The sequence below is a fragment of the Panthera pardus genome, unplaced genomic scaffold (genome assembly GCF_024362965.1).
Source record: "Panthera pardus isolate Hobbes unplaced genomic scaffold, ASM2436296v1 HiC_scaffold_16, whole genome shotgun sequence".
NCBI lineage: Eukaryota > Metazoa > Chordata > Mammalia > Carnivora > Felidae > Panthera > Panthera pardus.
Genome location: NW_026526721.1, coordinates 54,243,509 through 54,264,644, shown reverse-complemented (window position 1 = coordinate 54,264,644; position 21,136 = coordinate 54,243,509). Strand labels below are relative to the sequence as shown.

Here is a 21,136-nt window from a genome sequence, read left to right as displayed (position 1 = left end):
GACACAGGAGAGGATGATGAGTAACCAATAAGAGCTTTCCAATATCTTGTTTAACAGCTAATGTTGACTTGTTACTGATGCTGTTTAAACTGTTAGCTGCTGCTTTTATTGTTTTTTGAAAAACTTCTTATCTCAGTTCACCTCACATGACTCAACAACACACTGTGTCCCAAACAACCATCTCCATTTTGCAGAGATGAAATCTGAAGCACCAACAGATTTGGGGCAACTCCCTAAGAAGTGGAAAACTTTTAGTCAAGGGCAGTGGTTCTAAGACAATAGTCTCTTGATCCACTGATATTAAAACAGGACCCATTCCTTTCCTCAAGCTGCCCAAGGGGAAAATTCTCCTCTACTAATTGATAACCTCCAGGATTATTTCCTAAGACATATAATAATAAACGCAATTTATTTATTTAAGTGTTTATTTTTTTTGGGGGGGGAGGGGCAGAGACAGAGGGAGACCGAGAATCCCAAGCAGTCTCCATGCTGTCAGCACAGGGCCTCTCATGTGGAGCTCAAACTCACTACTTGTGAGATCATGACCAGAGCTGCAACCAACAGTGGGACGCTTAACCAAGTGAGCTGCCCAGGTGCCTGTAATATTAAAACTTAAGTGTAATTAAAGCAATGGCTGGAGACCAGAGGTCTGTGACCCTAACACAAATGAATGAAAACACTGAAACCCTCCTAACTAAAGAAAAGCCTCACAGGAGCATGGAGAGCAAGAGTGCAAGGGAAGAAGGCAGGCAGTGACTGTCTTTAGAGTCTCAGAAAACCCGCACAATTTGGGTAAAATCAACACGTGCAGAGACAGAACTCTAGACAAGAAAATTCATATAAATAACAATCATTTGGATTGAACTACACCAAACTTAGCTGATTTTTTATTCTGCTTTTGTTTAATGAGTAGGAAAAAACTTACTTCACAGTTGTAAGAGAACCCTTCAAATTCTTGGTTAATTTCCACAGAGCTTCTCATTCTAAAAAGACAGGTTTGGGCACCTCCCTGACATTCCCCAACAGGCCTACCAAAGACCAGACAAGGTGCGCTCACTGCTCTGGCCTACAGTGGTCTGTGTTGCACAGCACTGGGCTGAAAATCTGTGAGGCAGCAGCAAGGCTTCCAGTGGCCTGACCCTTTCCACATCGTATCTTCTTCAGATGACACGGAACAAAAGCAGCTTTTTAGAATTTCAAATTATACCTTTTTTACAACTAAATCCAAGTTTCTTTCTCTTGATGCACACACACAAAAATAATGTAGATAAATTACAACATTTGGGGATTTCAGAATCCAATAATCACTTAGCCTCAGATACTAGGATTTCAGAAAAACAAAACATGTGCTATAATCAAACCTCTGGATTAATCTGTTCAGTCATGTGGGGATGCTGTAAGCACCAACTGTTCAATATGTTCAACTCTTTGTTCAAGAAAGATGAAATTAAAATGCCATTTTTTTACCTTTACGACTGAATATGTAACAATATTACAAAAGCTAAAAGAATTTTAATTAAGTATTGAAAAAAGGAAACAGAAGAACAAAAAAAAGTGAAAGATGAAAAGTACAGTATAAAAAAAAGAGCAACAGGGACAGAGAGCAACTAGGGTGAAAGCCCAGTTTAATTAGAAAACAAAAGCAAAGGAGGGGGGAGCCCAGTATGGCTACAAATAACGGATGCTGCCGTTCCCAGCGTAAGGTTCGGTGAGACTCTTCGTGACTTTCTAGGACACGACAGATGATTGCTTAAGCAGCATGTCTGAGCAAAGGCAAAGACACCGGAGTTCAAAGACCTTAGTTCAAATCTTAACTCAGTTTAGATGTGGGTTCTTGGCAAGTTAATGGTCTGCAGTTTCGTTAAAAAGGGATCAAAAAGACCCACCCGGCAGGGCTCATTTTAGGACTCAGTTTAATGAGCTTTCCCCTTATGGAAGTCCTAGTAAACAAACAGGCTCTCAACGAAGGTTTATTCCAACTTCCTATTTCCTGCATTTTGCAAAACTGCCTTTCTATGTCAGGTTTCTGAACCTAACATTATGATTTCTCCTGGCAAGAATGCAGGTAATATGTTTCCACCCCAACTCTGCTCATCACCCTCAAAATTATGAACCTAGGTGATGCGAAAACAATAGTCAATGGGTGTGCAACCCAGGTAAAAGTACATTAAGCCTGCAGGTAGATGGAAGTCTGGAGGTTCTGCTTTAACAGGTAAGGGCCCTTAAGGGGGATCTGTTTTTGTAGATATTAATAACACTAACCATTTATGAGATTGATAGTAAGATTCTAGTATGCAATATTGTTCTGTCCAATGGGAGATTAAAAAAAAAGAATCTTTTTTCTATGCTTGCTAGTGAACGTAGGTGGTCATACTTTAAGAACATCTCATCTATTCATTCACCCATTCATTGTTTCATTCATCCATTGATGTAGCAGGAACTAAGGAAGCTGGGGATGTGAGGATTAAAACCAGCGCTCTGCTTTCAAAATTCAAGAGACAGACATATGAAGGAATAATTACAGCCCAGTGTGGCAGCTGGTCTCAGAGAGCATGTATAGAAAGTATGCAGGGACTTCAGGAGGGAGACACAGAGCAGAAAACAGGACTAGCGACGGAAGGAGAACCAGGAGTTTGCGGAGACGGGGAGACACACAGGCAAGAACCCGGCTTATCCAGGTGGCAGCGACTGATCCCACGTGATCGCAGGGCAGGGAGGAGGGGTTGGCAGAGAGGAGAGTGGGAAGGTTTGGTGAGGCTTTCTGCTGCTGCAAACTGGAAGTCACGGAAGGTTGGTTAACAGAGCCAGGTGTGACCACAGTTGTGTCTGGAAGGGGATGCTGGCGGCAGTACTGGGTGACTGTGTGGTAGACCTTGCTGAGCCCTGCATTATGATCCTCTCCGAATTTTTACATTGCCTTTTATCGAAAATTTATGGGGACACTTAGTAACATGCAGGCATGCATTTCATTCTTCTCACACGTGTAGGAGTCTGTCCTCTGTATGAGTGGAGAATTATCTGTGCATGATCTCCTTCAGAGATTTGAGCAGGTTTTAACAAGGTCTGTCAGCATTCTCTTGCCGTTAGGCACTTACAGTACACACAGGAAAAGGAATTTGACTTCTTGGAACTATCTAGAGGCTATCTGTGAGGAAGCACTAGAACTGTAACATGACAGGTAAAGGGCCTCCTGAACCTGGATGTGGAAAGGGACAGTGCAGCCCAACAGGAGGGTATGGAAGTTGTGCTAGATTTAAAACTTTTGCACTGAACACGGAAGTCTGGGAAAGTAGCTCACCTGTGGGTAATCCACTTTGAATAAAAGTACGAAATACCCAAATTTACAAATGGCTATTTTTGCTTTCCCAAAGGATCCATTAAATAGTAGAGTCCCAATTATACACGTAGAACTTTAATATACTTTCTGTGAGGCTTTACTGAGTTCAAAAGCCTTTCAGATTTATGATCTCACGTGATCCTTACAGCTCTGTGATTCTTTGGGGCTATCATTATGCTCCATGGAAGATGAGAAAACCGAGACCAAGAGAAATGACTTTGTAGCAAACTGACAGTTAAAGAAAAATCCAGACCTTCTGCCGTCCATGAGTCAGATGCCAAGACGCTTTTTCCTGACCACAGTTTTCTTCCACTACCATCATGACTGCTGCCAACACCACTGTTAACCAGGGCATTTACCATGTACCAGCACTGGGACATTAGTTCATTCCACATAACATCTCTATGAAACGAGTGCCACTTACACCCATTTTATAGAAGCAAAACTGAAGGATAGAGAGGTGAATGATCGATCTTGATCAAGACCTTGCAATTTACAGGTGAAGGATGTAGGGCTCAAACCCAGCTCTGAAGCCTGACCTTGAAGCTCCAACTTAATGATTAGAGAATATTGCTTCTCTGCTCTTTCAGGTTTTTATGGAAATGAAGTTTAGCCACAGGATAGTATATTTAAAATGCAATACCTGGCTGACTATATTATCTTATATTTTCCCACACTGCTAATTAGGACATACGCTTTTGGAACATGTCACATAACTTGCTCTTGAACCAAGTCTCGTGAACCCCAAAGCATTGTGAAAAAGGCCACAAATCACTTCAGAGAGACTGATTCGGCTTCCACGTTGCTCTCTCCATCCCTCTTCCGTGCCCAGGAGTGAGGATGAACGGGACCCCCCAAATCCTGGGGGAGCACACCACTCACCTGTGTACGTTCTCCATGGCGGCCACTTCAGCCAGCGCGGCGAGACTGAAGAACGCAGACACGGCTGGCATCTCTGGAGTGCTGCTCCGCGTCTCCGCGGCCTCAGTGTTGTGTGAGCAGTCGTCACCGCAGCCGGACTCGGTCACTTTAGGGAGACTCCTCTGCAGTTGTTCCTTTGGTTTTTCATCTGTAACGACAGGGAAATTGATCACAGGAGGATCACCATGTTCTCTCCAGAGGAGGGACACAGAGAAAACTCTGTGCAGACCATGTGAAATGAGCTAATATTCTTTGTTCACTTTTGTCATCCATCGAATACCAAGGCTTTTATCAAGGATTTTCTGCTCCCACGGTAACAAAACTCTTTTATTAAGCTCAGTTGCAACTATGGACAGTGCTATGCCCTGAAGCTAGGTGGAAGAGAAGCTGAGTTTTATTCAAGGTCAAAGAACAGGTCAGTCTCAGAGTGAGAAGGAAAAAGGGGCTTTGGCCAAAATAAAACCTATGGGACTTCTGCAAAGGGGCCTGTGGATGTTGTACAAAGCCCCTAAAACCCAAGTGCGCAAACGTTTCTGATGAAGCCGTAGGATGCCCTGCAATGGCAACTTGGACACTCGGTACGCTGTGACACCAACACTTAGGATCACCAGCACTGAACTAATCCCAGTGAGATCCCAAGTTGTTATTTGTGTTCTGAAGACCTACTGGAAAGAAGACAAAGGGCCCCCTGGTATTTACAAAGAGGTGCTAAATGCTATGAAAATCTACCTGCAGGGAAGGAGTACACTTTCTAGGTTACATGGCCATTATAAAGGAGGAGGAATCTTTATCATGGTTTTTAAAACATTTTGAAAATAGAAAGCAACTGATAAAGAACATAAATGTCCTATACTAGGACATGGCAGTACTATGTGCTTTTCTACATGAAGGTAATATTTTCTACGTTCTCCCACTCTTTCTGTAAGTGAAAATGAGGCTATAACAACTTATAAAATCAAAATCACAGGGGCACCTGGGTGGCTCAGTCAATTAAGCATCCGACTTCAGCTCAGGGGTTCGTGGGTTTGAGCCCCGTATCAGGCTCTGTGCTGTCAGCACAGAGCCTGGAGACTGCTTCAGATTCTGTGTCTTCCTCTCTCTCGGCCTCTTTCCCACTTGCTCTCTGTCTCTCTCTCTCAAAAATAAACAAACATTAAAAAAAAAAATCAAAATCACAGAACAGAACCCAGAGTGGAAAGGGAAGGGGCAACGGGCCTGCCGGACTAAATATCAGGAAAAATAGATTCTAGTCCTTATCTTCTATCTAAGTAGTCCACTGTATTCAAAAACCAAACCCTACGTCTCTGATCTTCATCTCTTATATAAATGGGGGTATTTAATGTGCTTTACTGCCCTAACAATCTGCATATGCTAAACAGAAGAAAATGTGCACAAAACTCATTAATTGTCCTCCCATTCTATTTCAGCAATGAATCTTTATTTGCAATTACATTAACCTTAATCAGGTATTTTAAAATATCCCTCTCAAAAAATACTCATTTAAACATTTTTTAGACATTTTATTAGTTTTTCATCACGATAACTGTACTCTTTACTCCCCATCACCTGTTTCATCCATCCCCCCACCCACCTCCCTCTGGTAACCATGAGTCTGTTCTCTAATAGTTAAGAGTCTGTTTCTTGGTTTGTCTTTCACTCTTGTTTTTCCTTTGCTCTAAACGTTCTTTTTCTATTTATAGAATTCATTACGGACCTGTGTCCTTTTTCTGGAAACTGGATTAGGGAAGGGGGAGGGATAACTCAAAGCTGATGGAATGAGATGCTAGGGGTGCTGAAAGGCAGAAAAAAGGCAATAACAGCTAAGATCACTAATGACACCCCAAGATCTGAGGGGATTGCTCAGTGTCACTCTCTGACTCCATTCCTTAACTTGGGTCCGTCTGGCAATTCTGCTGCCATGGAGGCCATGAGAAACAGCAATAGACCACAGGCCATGACTGAACATGGAGAAACTCACAGTAAGTTCAGATCTAGTTAAAGATTAGCCCAGAGAACTCAAGAAATCCAGGAGCATTCTCAGGCTCCCTCAGCGGTCTGAGTCAGCTTTAGAGGAAGGACTGGATGCTTTCTAAGGTTCCTTAATCCATTGGTTGAAATATTTGATAATACGGTTTGTGTAGTGACTTAAACAATGAACCAGGATGAAACACTGATTCAGCTAGTATTTTTAAAAGTCTAGGATCTCTGGGAATTTACTTAATGAAGACTATTTTTGTGCATGCTGAGAAAGAGAAGGAGAAACACACAGTCCTAAAAATTACCTTTCTTTTCTAAGAATGCTTTTGGAAAAAGAGCTGTGATTTTAAAATGTGCACATTTTGTACATTTGGGAGTCTGGAAAACTAGCTCTCAAGGAGATCCAGAGAAAGAAAATGTTACTATGACCAAACCTACAGAACAGACCCCTTTTCCAATGAGGACCCATACTTTGCTTATCGTCATTTGCTGGCCAATGGGGCCATGACAGTCACCGGCTTGCTCTGGTTATCTCTCATTTAAGCCTCCCTCTTCTTACCCAAAGTACCTCCTGCTGGTGACACCCGGCCATCTGCTGTTCTGACAAGGTGAGTGATCTTGGTTTTCCTTGCTTTTCTCTTTTGGCTGCCCACCAAGGGTTCTTGAGTTGTTGTTGGCTCTGGAGTGTTGGGAATGGATAGGGCATTTTTAACCTTATGAGCAGGCTCTGTGGTGTTTTTGTCTTCTGAAAATATGGCTGAAATAGGACAGACAGATCATATATGATTACACACAAAAACACAAGACATCAACATTGCTCTTGGAAAGAAACATTTCTCAATGTCCGAGCTATCTGAATGGAGAACCTAAGAGTTTTCAAAGTACTGATGAGAAAAAGAAATAAAACACTGCCCGTGATTTTCAACCAATATATTTATGTTTGCTTTGATAAATTAAGTACACAGGATTAAGATGCCCTCTCTCTCTTTTCAACAGAATACTGAACCAAGAGGCCATCAGAACAACATTTTCTAAGTGTTTGGATCTCGCAGGTTGGTTGGAAACATAGCATATGTGAATCTGAGTGAATTGTGTCCCAACAGACTGTAATTTCTACATGTGGTCGGGGTCCCTATTTGAGATTCCCTTGGCCACCTAGTCTGGAGAAGATGATAAACAAGTTTCTCTTTCTGAGGACACTGAGATTAATTAAATATGTGCTTCTTTTTTATTTTTAAGTTTATTTATTTATTTTGAGGGAGAGAACGTGGGGGAGGAGTGGGGAGAGAATCCCAAGCAGGATCCGCACTGTCAGCGCAGAGCCTGACACGGGGCTCGATCTCACAAACCATGAGATCATGACCTGAGCCGAAATCAAGAGTCAGACGCTCAACTGACTGAGCCACTTGGGCTCCCCAGATACGTGCTTCTTAAATTCACAGTTATCATTGGGACATTTGCTTTCCATCACCGGGTTGGACTGATCAGAAAAGAAACTGTGAGGCCTGACCTTCTTTTACCCGTATAGAATGCTCAGGAAGGACGTGACAGACACTGGTGACGCTAGCATGTAATGAAACACTCTGTCACTGAATTCTAGAAGCAGGGAAAGTGCTCAGTGAGATAACTTAACGAAGTACCACAGGGCAGCAGGGCTCCTGGGAAGGTTTACTTTAGCTTCTCCAGATTCTAACTGTAATCCCAGTAAGTCACTCAGCAGCACACTCTTGTACCTAAGCGTCACTGCGTCAAGAGTGAGAAGCACACTTGCTCCCAGCTCGGCCAGGCTGGGGGTGCCTGTATCCCTTCTTATATCCTCATTTCTTCAGGAGTTCATTCTCCTCGCTCCCAGTTTAACAGTGAGACAAGTAGGGGCGCCTGGGTGGCTCAGTCAGTTAAGTGTCCGACCCTTGGTTTTGTGAGTTCAAGCCCTGTGTCAGACTCCGCACTAGTGGCACGGAGCCTGCTTGGGATTCTCTGTCTCCCTCTCTGACTTCCCTTCACTTGTGTGGTCTGTCTCTCTCAAAATAAATAAACTAAAAAAATAAAATAAAATAAAAGACAAGTAAATGTAGATAGGAGTACAGCTTTTAAGAATATATACACGTAGTCCAGTTTAGCGATTGGAACTTTCTTTACTTTTTTTAAATTCCAGTGGTCTAAGGGCTTTTAAGCAGGGAAGGGAGGCATCTTTCCATTTTAAAGCCATCCAATCTCTTAAGACAGGCACAGAAACAGTTTCTGACAAAGAGGGGAGTGTGGCTCTGGAAGTCAAGGTCTGACATGACATGCTTGGTGCAAACTGAATTGGAGGAGAAAACGGAAGGTGCTGGTCAGTAGGTGGATCTGGAGGTAGACCTTGGAAATACAACAGTATGTAGGGCACAGGAGGGAAAGAAAGCTAAAAGAAGAGGAGAGCAGAACGAGAATGATTCAGGATGTGAAAAAATGCACATGCTGGCATAAACACTTGCATAGGCTTCACTTAACAATTTTCATCTAGGTCTTTAATGAGGTTAGGTACATCCCGGAGAAAGGAGGGCTATGAATTTGTAAGATCTTTGCCCTCAAGAGATTGATTCCAGGTTTCCCACTCCAAAACAAGTGGGAAATCATCTCAATTACATCAAAAGAAAGGATATAAGGCAGAAATCATACCATGATTTGTGGCTTGGCCTTACCTCAATATAGCATAATAGATGGCTATGTGGGGAACTGGCTTAAGATAATAGTTATTAAAAAGAAACTACTTGGCATTGCTCCCAAATATCTTTTCAAGCAAGTAATCAAAAATTAGGAAAAAGGCTCCTTTTACATTATAGATCTGTACCCAGGAAACAGTCTTGGTGTATTTATACTTTGATAATTAGCTTACCATAGGCCAGTGCTGTTATGTATCTTAAGATTTTTTTTTTTTTAGTTTAAACTTCAATAAAAGCTGCCACCAAATAAAAGATAATTTGTTTAGAATGCTCCAAGGAAGAAATATTCCATGACTCTTCATTAGCCTTGAAATTCAAAGCCTCCTATAGGTATAAAGAAGCTACAATCTGAGTTTACAATGAGCATAAATAGCCTCTATTAGATATTCACAAGCTTCAAACTTTATCTAGTTTCTTATCCAGATCCATCAGTTGTCCCTTCCAGTTAGAGGGGGGAATCTTAATCACCCCTCCAGTATGATCACAACATTATAGACGGCCCTTCCAGAAAAAGCACTAACCTCTTCCCTCTTCTCCTTCCTAGGAAAATCTAGAACTTGTGGAAATAAGGATGTAGCAGGGTTACAAAGATGAAGGGTGAATTACATCAGAAGAACTGCTTACAGAAAGAAGGAACCCAGGAGGTCAAAGAAAAGACCAAGTGGTTTAGGAAAAGATGAGCTAATTTCTACACAAAGACCTGGATTCTACTCTTGATTTTTTAATTTACTAACTGCAGAACCATGGGTCTCAGTTTCTTCATGTACAGATGGAGGTTGGTCTAGATGAGCTCTAAAGCATCCATCAGCCCCAAATTTCTTTTCATGTGCTACCCAGAACCAGGGGCCTAGGCAGCCTCAGCCAGCTCCAGAATCTTAAGGTGAGGGATAAGTACACCCTTGATAAGGACAGTTAGTTCTCTTGCTTGTGGTAAACCTTCAAACGGTTTCATTTCTTTTCAGTAGTTGCTCCATTTCCTATATATTCCAGATGAATGGGTAAAAACACAGTAAGAAGCCAAGGGGATGGCTGTAGAGGGATTGCAAAAGGGAGGTAGAGTAAGGCCTAAAAGCAGACTGGGACCAGGGGAAGCTCAGAAACCAGCAGACAAGATGCCAGGGGCATTGAAGGGAGACTGGCCAAGAGACACGAACAATCAAAGTCCCAGAGGTTGGTGTACTAGGACACAGAAAAGGAGTGAATCAGGTTGCAGGCCAACTGGAAGAGGCAAAATGTGAGAATACACAGAAGATTCTCAAAAATCCCCAAAAAGGAGGCAATGTCACCTTTCTAGATATTGTCTCCTCTAAACTTAATGCCAGATCAGGAAGCAATCATGGGGCCTGCAGATCATCCACATTTGAAGAGGTACGTGATGAGATCTTGTTAGAATTTGGAAAAGGGAGTAAGGGTGAGTCTGCCCCATGCTTTGACCCAGGAGCTACCTATCCGCAAAACATCCTGTGCTGTCTGGAGGCCAGGACCAATGATACCCTTCAGGGTCAGCACTCAGAAAGAACCCTATCCTAAGAAGAAGAATTGGGGAAGGCAAGTAAGGCTAAGTCAAAGAAGTGGTTGTGCGGGACACGACAGTACATCTGAGCCCAGCAACGTTAGCAAAGCAAAGGAAGGCCTGGTGGTGAGAGACAGGAAATGGAAAAAGCTCAGAGAGAAAAACAGCCTGAAGCTGAGCACCAAGGAACAGCAAGCCAGTTCCTTTTTTGTCCTTTCTGCCAGACTAATGGAAATGTGAGAAAAGAAAGGCTTTTGTCCTCTAAAAACAAATTAGTCATTTCTCTTTCGGCTTGTAATTGAACACACAAACCTACCCAAGCACTGCAAAACAAGTCCACAGGGCTAGTTTTTACACTCCACGATAATCATTAACACACTTGGAGCGTATCATCTGAGAGAGATAATGTGAGCTCACTCCTGGAGCAACATGAGGAATGTGGCAATAAGAGACTGTCTTGTTTTCCAAACTCTGCTCCCAAAATGTGGGGTAAATTTTTTGAGATAGCAGCACTGTGCTTGTACTGAACCTCAGGAGTCCACCAGAGTGCTCCAGAGTCATGAATTCACATTCCAACGAGAGGGATCAAACTTGCATTGAAATTATTATAGCCAAATCTGGAATCTCACTGCCTTTGGTTGGCCTCCCTTGAGTTGAAAATGTAGTCAGATGCTGAATGGAACACAGAAAAAAGAATCGAATGAGCCTTATCTAAGATCCCAGGAGACCTTGCTGGAGTTACATAGCAACTCTTTTGAACTTGAGAAAAGAGATCAAGGTTTGTCTGAGTGTTGTGGATCATGTTTGAAAATTTAACTCTAAATACTTTTTCTCCCCTGTAATCGTACTCATATACTGCAAAGGGAACTAATCTTGAGATTTTTAGTCTAAGGTTCGAGTTGTTTTATTTTTTTCCTTTTAAGATGCCATTTATAATAGCATCATCTGAGCCAAATGAGGGGCTCAGGTATGCCTGAAAATCCCAAACTGTAAGCCGCCAAGGTACTTTAGTGGAAAGAGTGCTGGTTTCTTCCTTTCCCGCTTATGTTGGTCAGGCTTCATTTCTTTATCATGTATTTGGGGCTAATAAGCCCTCCTGAATTCACTGGGGCTCCTGCCAAGATTAGTTTTAGAAAAACTATTGTGAAAGCCCTCAGGAAACTATAAAGTAATATTAAGTATTAATTATCATCATCATTATTATGACAGTTAGAAACCTCCAGCTTAAGCATGAGCATTGGACACCGTAACTTGGTAGAAAGATAAACACAGTGGCAGATACAAGTCACCCTGGGTTATCTGAAAAGTTAACCTTTAATTCTAGGCTGATAGGCAATCTTTTTTTATGATCTGCAAAAGTTTCAAGAAATGGCTTGGTGATTTTGAATTTTAAAAGCATAGGGGAAAATGCTTAAAACAGATTATAGGCTTAGCATTTAAACGGCAGATGTGATTTCTAAGCACCTAAAGATTTCTGATATTTTGGGGAAAAAATGAATTTTGGGAAAAAAGTTATACTCAGCATGATGCCAAGAAAGCATAGTACACTTTAAGTCATCCCCTCTGAACCAAAGTCTGGAACAGCTCACAGCTGCGTGCCCTCAGTTGAATGAACTAGTATAGGCATCAGCTACGAACAACTCATGTCTAACCTCTGCCTAGGATGGCCAACATGTATTAAAATTCTCCCAATTAACAGTTTCATCTTCCGTCCTTATGTATTTGTACTCTCCCAAGGTAAAGTTTTAACAAGCAATGGTATGACCATAGGTGAGAGAGGATGAAGTAAAGGGTCTAGATAATTCACAAAGTACACAGTCACCACCTGACCAAGGAAATACAGGGGAAGGTATGAAAATAAATAGCCAAAAAAGGTCACTTTAAATTATTGGTAATTTCTGATACACAAATGGATTCCTTTTTTCCTGGCCACATAAAATGAACATGCACTCCATGCCAAGCAACTTTCAGTGCATGTTCTTCCAAGTTTATAATGTATTCATATACATTAATGATAAATATAATAGCACCAATAATAGCTCTATTCCCACTAAACCCTTGGGACTGCCTAGAAGACTGAAATTGATTTACTTTTCTGCCCCCTATAGGGTAGAATTAGGGCTGCAGAATAAGGTAACTTTGATCAACCCACTTCATACCATGGTAATAATGCAAGGAGGAGTGGGGAAAGGACATCTGAGGTTGATGTATTACTACCTCTCATCATTCACCCCAGCCCTAAATACACGGATCACACACACACTTGGTACCCATACGGAGAGTGAACCTAGGGAGGTTAAACACAATTTGTCCCGCTGAAAACTGCTCTGTAGTGTCAGATCTAAGACTAACACCCAGGTCTCCTGATTCCAATCTGATTCATTCTTTCTACCACAATGCACGTGCTATGATACCATGTTCTACATGAGACACGGTTTCATTCTTTAAAAAAGAAAACATTTAGAACAGTATCATTCCAAGTAAAGAGTAATATGGTCTTAAGTGCCTCTTAGACTTCTTTGACTGTTCCTCAGTGCCTTACATTTACCAAGTGTGAGCAGAATATATCTTTAAAATACACAAGAGCTAATACATATCACATTTTGGATGTTAGCATTTAATGCTGAGACCAGCACAACAATTCACATTTGACTGTGCCAGCTAAGAGCACAAACAATACTCTGGAGAGGTGGTGAATGTGAGGTAACAGGTCAGAGAACAGATACACTGCTGGCAGTTTTTGTAAAAGTGCAAGGACATAAAAGCAGACATCTGGCTCATGTGAGCTGTGCCTACCGAATGCAAACAATTTCATGTTTGTTATAAACCCAAGTTTGAATATTTTTGAGAAATATCTTTAACACATGAGTGTTTTTGATAAATGACTTAGGCCAAATGTGCATTTTAATTTTCTTCTCTCTTTCAGGATACAAATGAGAGTGTATCTGGGAATCAAGAGATGTGGACTTCTTCATTAAGTTCCCCTTTCTGGTCTTAAGTAAATCAAAGAGGTTGGACTTAACGAGCTTTAAGATTGCTTCTAGGTTTTAAATGAAGCAACTCCTGATTAAGCGCTACCAAAACGTTCAGCTCCTTAAAAATGGCTACAATGGAAAAAAAAAAAAAAAAAAAAAAAGAGGAATCAATGGGAAGAAGAGGACAGCTACCTACACATCACAGAAATGAGTACTCACCAGAGGGTTCAATATTTAACAGAAATTAGGTACACATCACAAGTAAATAGGGCTGTGGGAAATTTTGAAGTAAAATCTGCACCTAGGAACTGTAACGTTATGTTAATCAACATGGAACTTTCCTTGGCTATCCATAAGCCTCTGGAGCATTCATTAGAACATATTTAGGGGTACTGAGAGGTGGGCTGGGCAAAGTTCAGGACAGGAACGCTGCTGACATGCCCACGTCCAGCCAACCAGGAAAACCCTATGCTGGCTCTATTCTGACTCCTGTAAGCACCTGCCTGCAACATGAATGCAATATTGAATATATTTAATTATGGAAACTCTAATTTCTGGTGAATGTGGTTCAAAGTTTTAAGTGCCCCCCTTGACAAATTAAGCTCCACAGGACACACTGCCTGACCCTTAGCAGGGTCAAAAATCTGTCAGTTGATTTGAAAATTTAAAACAACACAATTATGAGCCCTCAGGTATAGTGCCGTTGGCTGAGCCTATATAAATTATGCCTTTTTAAACCTTTCCAAAACAGACTACCCGAAATGATACAAAGGGTATTGTTTCTTTTACCTTCTGTAGGGTGAATGGCATCCAAGAAGAGTTGCTTGTTTGACCATTTATCCCCACTTCCTAAAAACAATGAGAGAAAGAAAGTGAAACTCTATTCCCAGGATAGACACATACACTATAAAAATAAGACTACACTTAAGAGCTTATATAGGACACATTATCACACAAATGAAGCAGAGTTTTATTTTAACTATTTAATTTTCAAAATGACATTTGCCAACTAAAATAATCAGGCTATACAGGAAATGGATTAAAAATAAACAAATTCGCCTTTTATGAAATCACACTGCTGGATAATTTCTATGACTTTAAGATAACTGAAGATTAGTTCAAAGGGAATGATAAAAGCCAACATTTTTACCTGAAAAGTGATGTTTCTCTACTGGAAGCAGAGAAAAAAATAGTAACATACAAAACTAAGAGGCTAGAGTGGAGGTGAAAATAAAACCCAAATTAAGTAAAAGGTTACATATAGGAACACGGAGGCACATATGTCTACACATGGAAGACAGGTGCATTTTAAGCCTCATTCCAGAAACATAAAAGGCTTCACAAGTGGCCATGCAAGTAGAATGCAAATGGGCATCAGATGAGTAGGCTCATAGTCACGAAAGTAACATGCAGGGCGATGCTAAAGAAAGCCTAACTTCCAGGCCACGTGGCTGTACTGAACCAGATGGGAACATTGGTCTTTTGTGTGAAAGAATAGGAGTCCTGAACTATGAGAAGGCAGAAATCTTCAGATGAGCCTTGAAGAGGTTCAAGGGCCCATCAAAATCATAACAATAAGATAGATGCTCACAGTGAAGAGATGGTGGAGGGCAATGCGTCTCTAGTGCCCTCTGGAAATAAGTTATGTGACTGAAGGGGGTGGGAAGAGTCTGGCAAACGAAGTAATATAGATTGGAAAAAGATAGGTTACGACTTAGGAGTGGAATCCTCCTGGATAAGAATCCTCAAGGGTCGGAGAGAGTACAGAAATGGTGGCACTTTCATATGAATAGGGAACTCTTAAGGTTTCAGGAGATAGGAAAACGTGGTCCTGCTTTGATGGCTGCCAAACATGAGAAAAACAAGAAAAGTCAAAGAAAATAAGTGGATAAGAGCTCAAGAAGACTAAGTTACAAAATGCACCAAATACGGATGAAAACAAAGCAATTTTAGGATTCATATGGAACGCTGAAAATAGAGACATTACGGGATTTGAGTAGGAACCCAAGTGAAGGAGATCTCTCTTTGCAATTAGCTGTGGAGTCTAGAAATAATGAATATGCCTGCATTAGGAGCCGATGACACTGAAGCAAGCCAAGGGGAGGAAAAGGCAAAGGTGGTGCACAGAAGCGTTACTCAAAGATGGTTCACAATGGAGGTGGCCAAGAAACCTTGATGGAGGATGGAAGGCACCAATACCTTTTTCCGGAACATTAGGCTTCTCCTTTTTGTGCTTATATTTGCTGACAATTTTGTGGAATAAGTTCTTTTTCTGAGACTGGAAAGGACCTACAGACAATATTAATATAAATATATTTTAAATTCACAATGTTTCATAAAACAATACTGTGTGTTCCTCAACAATTACACCCTCCTCCCACCTATGGTAGAAGCAAACTGAGTCACAAGAAAGGTCATCTTGCATATTTTTCTTTACTCATAACTAGTGCTCAACACCCTTCCTTAGGCTTATTTAAAACCCGGTGAAATTTTCCTTAGCAATATATTGGGCAGAAGCCCCTAGTAGGACTGGGACTCCTTAAGCAGAAACTGCAGATTTAGTGACTAGAGACAGACTACAACCCATAATAGCACAGTAGTTGTACTCTTCAATAAAGATTTAGATTCCTAAATCTAAATATCATGAAGGAAAGGATGGCAGGGGCATTTCTTCTCTTCTTAGAAACTGGTTTTCATAGTAAGAACAGCAATTTAGGACAATAATTGGCATGTTAGCATCAGATAGCTTTCTAGCCTTTTCTGTGGTTATTTTAGGAAGAAAACCTGCTTTAAAGATAGAGAAATATTTGCAAAAAAAAAAAAAAAAATCAGGGCGGGGAGGGGAGTCTCAGATTGTATCTTTGTTTTCTTAAAGAAAACAGAACTAAGATTTTCAATCACCAATCGGAAATGTCAACGGCAGCACTGACCTCCCCAAAGCAGGTTTCTTTCTATACCCTCTGCATATTCCTATGTGAAACGGACTCAAAACATTTTACATAACTTCTGTTTGCTCATCTGTAAATGGGGATAACGATAGTGCCTAACTCAAAGAGCTGATGTGAGGATTTAAAAAGTTGGAGACTCTATAAACTGCCCCTGTTGCACCTACCCACCTGCCAATATCTGCACCCACACATGCTGCCCTCCTGCCAAAGGCAAACTATCTACACTCCTGCCTAAAGTATACAACATGCTGGCTTTTATGTTTGCACATATCTGCAACTGTCGCCAATTTTAGATCATTTTTACCACCTCAAAAAATCAATCCCATATCCTGTAGCTACCTATCACCCTTCCCTATTTCTGCATTCCTTCTACCTCTAAGCAACCACTAATCCACTTTCTGTCTCTAAAGATCTGCCTATTCTGGTAACCTCATATAAATGAATCATGTAATATGGTCTTTTGTGTCTGGATTCTTTCACTTGGTATGTTTGCAAGGTTCACCCATGTCATAGCATGCATCAGCATTTCACTCCTTTTTAAGATTGAATAGGACTCCACTGTGTGGATTATACTACATTTTGTTTATTCACTCATCAGTTGATAGATATTTGGCTTGTTTCCACCTTTTGGCTGTTATAAATAATCCTGTTACGAATATTCACATATAAGCTTTAGTGTGGACATGTGTGTTCATTTCTCTTGGACATAGAATACTTAACCAGTGGAATTGCTAGGTGATATGGTAACTCTATGTTTATAAACCTTTGGAGGAACTGCCAGGCCCTTTAACATCCTTACCAACACATTGTTATCTGTCTTTGATTATGACCATCATAAGGATGTATTTCTCTCACTGTAGTTTTGATTTGCATTTCCCTAATGAGTAATGATGTCAAGCATCTTTTCCTGGGCTCACTGGCCATTTGCATACCTTCTTTAGAGAAATGTCTATTCTGATAATTTGCCCATTTTTCAACTGAATTTTCTTTCTTCTTACTGACGCATACAGTTCTTTATATATTCTAGATAAAAGTCCTTTATCAGATATGTGATTTGCAAATATTTTCTCCCATTCTGTGGATTTTCTTTTCACTTTCTTATTAGTGTCCTATGAAGCATAAAAGTTTAAAATTTTGAAGAAGTCCAATTTATTCACTTTGTATGTGGTTATTCAGTTCTCCTAGTTCCATTTTGAAAAGATGATTGCTTTCCCCCTTTGAACAGTCTTGGCTTCCTCACTGAAAAACTGTTGACCAATGATGTACAGGTTGATTTCTGGGCCCTCAATTCTATTCCACTAACCTATATAACTATGTTAGCACCATGTTGAATTGTCTACTGGTTTTTGTAGCCAGTTTTGAAACTGAAAAAATTTTGGCTATTCTGAATTCCTCGCAATTCCACATTAATTTTAGAATCTCTTATCAGTATCTACAAAATTAAACTGACATTCTAACAGGGGTTGGGTTGAATCTGTGTATCAATTTGAAAGAGTGTTTCCACCTTAATAATATTAAGTCATCTAATCCATGAACATGGGATGTTTTTCCATTTATTTGTCTTTCAACAATATTTTGTAGTTTTCAATTTGTTGTACTTCTTTTGTTAAATTTATTCCTATGTACTTTATTCTTTTTGATGTTGCTGTAGATGGAATTGTTTCTCCAATATTTTTAGATTGTTTATTGAAACTGTATAGAAATACAACTGATTTTTGTATAATGATCTCGTACTCTGCAACCCTGGTGAACTCATTCATTCATAAGCTATGGTAGTTTTCTAGGGAAATCCTTAGGTTTTCTATATAAAATATCATGTCATCTGTGAACAGAAAGAGTTTTACTTCTTCCTTTCCACAATACAGAAGCCTTTTGTTTTCTTTTTCTTGCCTAAGTGCCCTGGCTAGAACCTCAATTATGATGTTGAACAGAAGTGCTGAGAATGGACATTCTTGACTTGCTCCCTACTTTAGGGGGAAGCATTCAGTCTTTCATTATTAAATATGCTGTTTTGGGATTTTTATAGGTGTTCTTTAGCAGGTTGAGAAACTTTCTATTCTCAGTTTGTTGAGTATTCTCATTAAATGTGTTGGATTTTGTCAAATGCTTTTTTTCTACATCTATCAAGATGATCACATGGGTTTTTTGTTGTTCTATTGATATTGTATATTACATTAATTGATTTTTGGATATGCAACCAACATTGCATTCTGCAAGTAAAATCCCATTTGGTAATGGTGTATAATTCTTATTATATGTTGCTGGATTTGGTTTGCTACTATTTTGTTAAGGATTTTTATGTCCATTATTTTGAGAGATAGGATCTTGTAGTTTCTCTTTCTCGTGATATCTTTGTCTAGTTTTGAGATTAGGGTGATGCTGGCCTCATAGAATGAATTAGGAAGTGTTCCCTCTTCTAATTTTTGAGTAGGTTTGAAAAACTGATATTAATTCTTCCTTGAACATTTGGTAGAATTCAGCAGTGAAGCCTGGGGTTGGTTCCCTCCTCTCCCAGGTATTTTTGTGATTACTAAATTCAATCTTTTTAGTAGTTACTGTTCTATTCAGACTATTTCTTAAGTCAGTTTTGCTAGAGTTCTTTCTAGGAATTGTCTATTTCATGTAGGTTATCTAACTTATTGGTATATAATTGTTCATAGTATTCCTTTATAATCCATTCCATTTCTGTAAGATCAGTAGTAATGTCCCCAATATTATTTCTGATTGTAGTAACTTTGGTCTTCTTGCTTTTATTTTTATTTTATTTACTTATTTTTTGTTTAAAAAATTTTTTTAACATTTATTTATTTTTTGAGAGACAGAGAATGTGAGTGGGGGAGAGGCAGGGAGAGAGAATGGAGACACAGAATCTGAAGTAGGCTCCAGGCTCCGAGCTGTCAGCACAGAGCCCAATGAGGGGCTCAAACTCATGAACAATGAGGTCATGACCTGAGCCAAAGTCAGATGCTTGCTTAACCGACTAAACCACCCAGGCACCCCTAGTCTTCTGTCTTTTTTAATTGGTCAGTGTACCTAAACATTTCTCCTATTTGTTGTTTTTAAAGAACCAGCTTTTGGTTTCATTGACTCTCTATTGATTTTCTATTCTTTATTTAATTTTATTATGTCCTCTCTCATCTTTATCATTTCCTTTCTTATACTTTCTTTAGGTTTAGTTTGCTCTTTTTCTTACAATGTTTCAAGGTAGGCTAGGTTGTTAATTTGAGATCTTTCCTCTTTCTTAGCATATACATTTAAAGCTATAAACTTCCCTCTAAAGCATTGCTTTAGCTGTAGCCCATAAATTTTGGGATGTTGTTTTTTCATTTTTATTCATCTCAAAGTATTTTCTGATTTCCTTATGAATTTCTTCTTTGAATTATTAATTATTTATTTAGACTTATTGAGTTATTTAGAGTGTATTGTTTAATTGCTACATATTCGTGAGTTTCCCAAATATTTCCTGCTGTTGACATTTAATTTCATTCCACTGTGGTCTGAACACGTAATTTGATTACTTCAATCCTTTTAAATTTATTGGTTTGTTTTAAGGCCTAGTATATGGTGCATTCTAGAGACTGTTCCCGTGTTCACTGCAGAAGAATATATATTCTACTATTGATGGGTGGAGTGTTTTATATAGAGGCACAGCTTGGAGATATTGCAGGCTTGGTTCCAGGCCACCGCAATAAAGCAAACATCGCAATAAAGTGAATCAAATTAATGTTTTGGTTTCTAATGCATATAAAAGTTACATTTACACTATACCATAGTCTATTAAGTGTGCAATTACATTAGGTCTACAAAAAAAGCACGTATCTTAATCAAAGGGTATCTTATTGCTAAAAAATGTTAACTATTATCTGAGTTGTAATCACTGATCACAGATCACCAGTGTGACACAGAGACATCAAGTAAGTAAATGTTAGAATGCTGATATACTTGACACAGGGTTGACCCAAACCTTCAGTTTGTAACACAACACAGTATCTGCTAAATGCAATAAAATGAGGTATACCTGTACTTTTTTTTAGGACTAGTTAATGTTACCTGTTCAAGTCTTCTCTTTCCTCGTTGATCTTTCGCCTAGTTGTTCTATTGAACCTACTCTTCCCCCCCCCCCCCACCCCCCACAGCATGTCTCACCTTCTAACACATTATATGCTTTGTTTTTTGTTTATGCTTGTTTACTACCTGGTACCCCTGCCATAAGGAACCACCATGGCAGCACAATCCTTTGTTTTCATTCGCAGGTATATTCTACATGCCAGAATGGTGTCTAGCATATGACTGGTTCTGAATAATACTTGTTACATGAACAAAGTTCTTAAACCACTGGCTGGCACAAAGTAAAAGCTCAAGAAATGACAGTTGTTGCTATTGTTACTGATAACAGAAAGTTGTGCATTTTTTGATGACTACACCAAGCCATCCTTTTTAAATAACCACAAGCAAATACTTCTGAGTTAGCCGGTGGTGGTTTGAAATAGAAATAGAAAATGTCTTGTTGACTTTTTTTTGGGAAAAAGTGAGCAAGAAGGGAAAGAAAATAAATTTAACAAATATAAAAAATATATATCATGTGTACATAGTACACTAATATTACAGGTATTCTCTATAATCCATTTGCAATCACTGCTTTACATATTTTATACAACCTAGGAAACTTCAGGCTGGTGCCCTGAATGATACACAGATAATCACATAAAACAGAAGTGGAAGAATGCAGAAGAACAATTCTGAGACCTCCTAGGACCATAAGG

The 21,136-nt window shown here is 39.7% G+C and overlaps 1 protein-coding gene across 8 annotated transcripts in view; it reads right to left on the bottom strand.

Moving 5' to 3' along the window:
- BBX (BBX high mobility group box domain containing) overlaps nucleotides 1–21,136 on the bottom strand; it is a 282,740-nt gene that overhangs the window by 5,924 nt on the left and 255,680 nt on the right. For 6 of the 8 annotated variants that reach the window (XM_019448262.2, XM_019448259.2, XM_019448258.2 and 3 more), the window contains 4 exons: nucleotides 15,625–15,714; nucleotides 14,215–14,274; nucleotides 6,795–6,992; nucleotides 4,220–4,406 (listed from right to left, as the gene is read on the bottom strand). In XM_019448262.2, coding sequence (XP_019303807.1) covers nucleotides 4,220–4,406; nucleotides 6,795–6,992; nucleotides 14,215–14,274; nucleotides 15,625–15,714 — 535 coding nt within the window. The remainder of the gene's footprint in view (nucleotides 1–4,219; nucleotides 4,407–6,794; nucleotides 6,993–14,214; nucleotides 14,275–15,624; nucleotides 15,715–21,136) is intronic. The other 2 variants (XM_019448264.2, XM_019448265.2) reach the window with 2 other exon arrangements.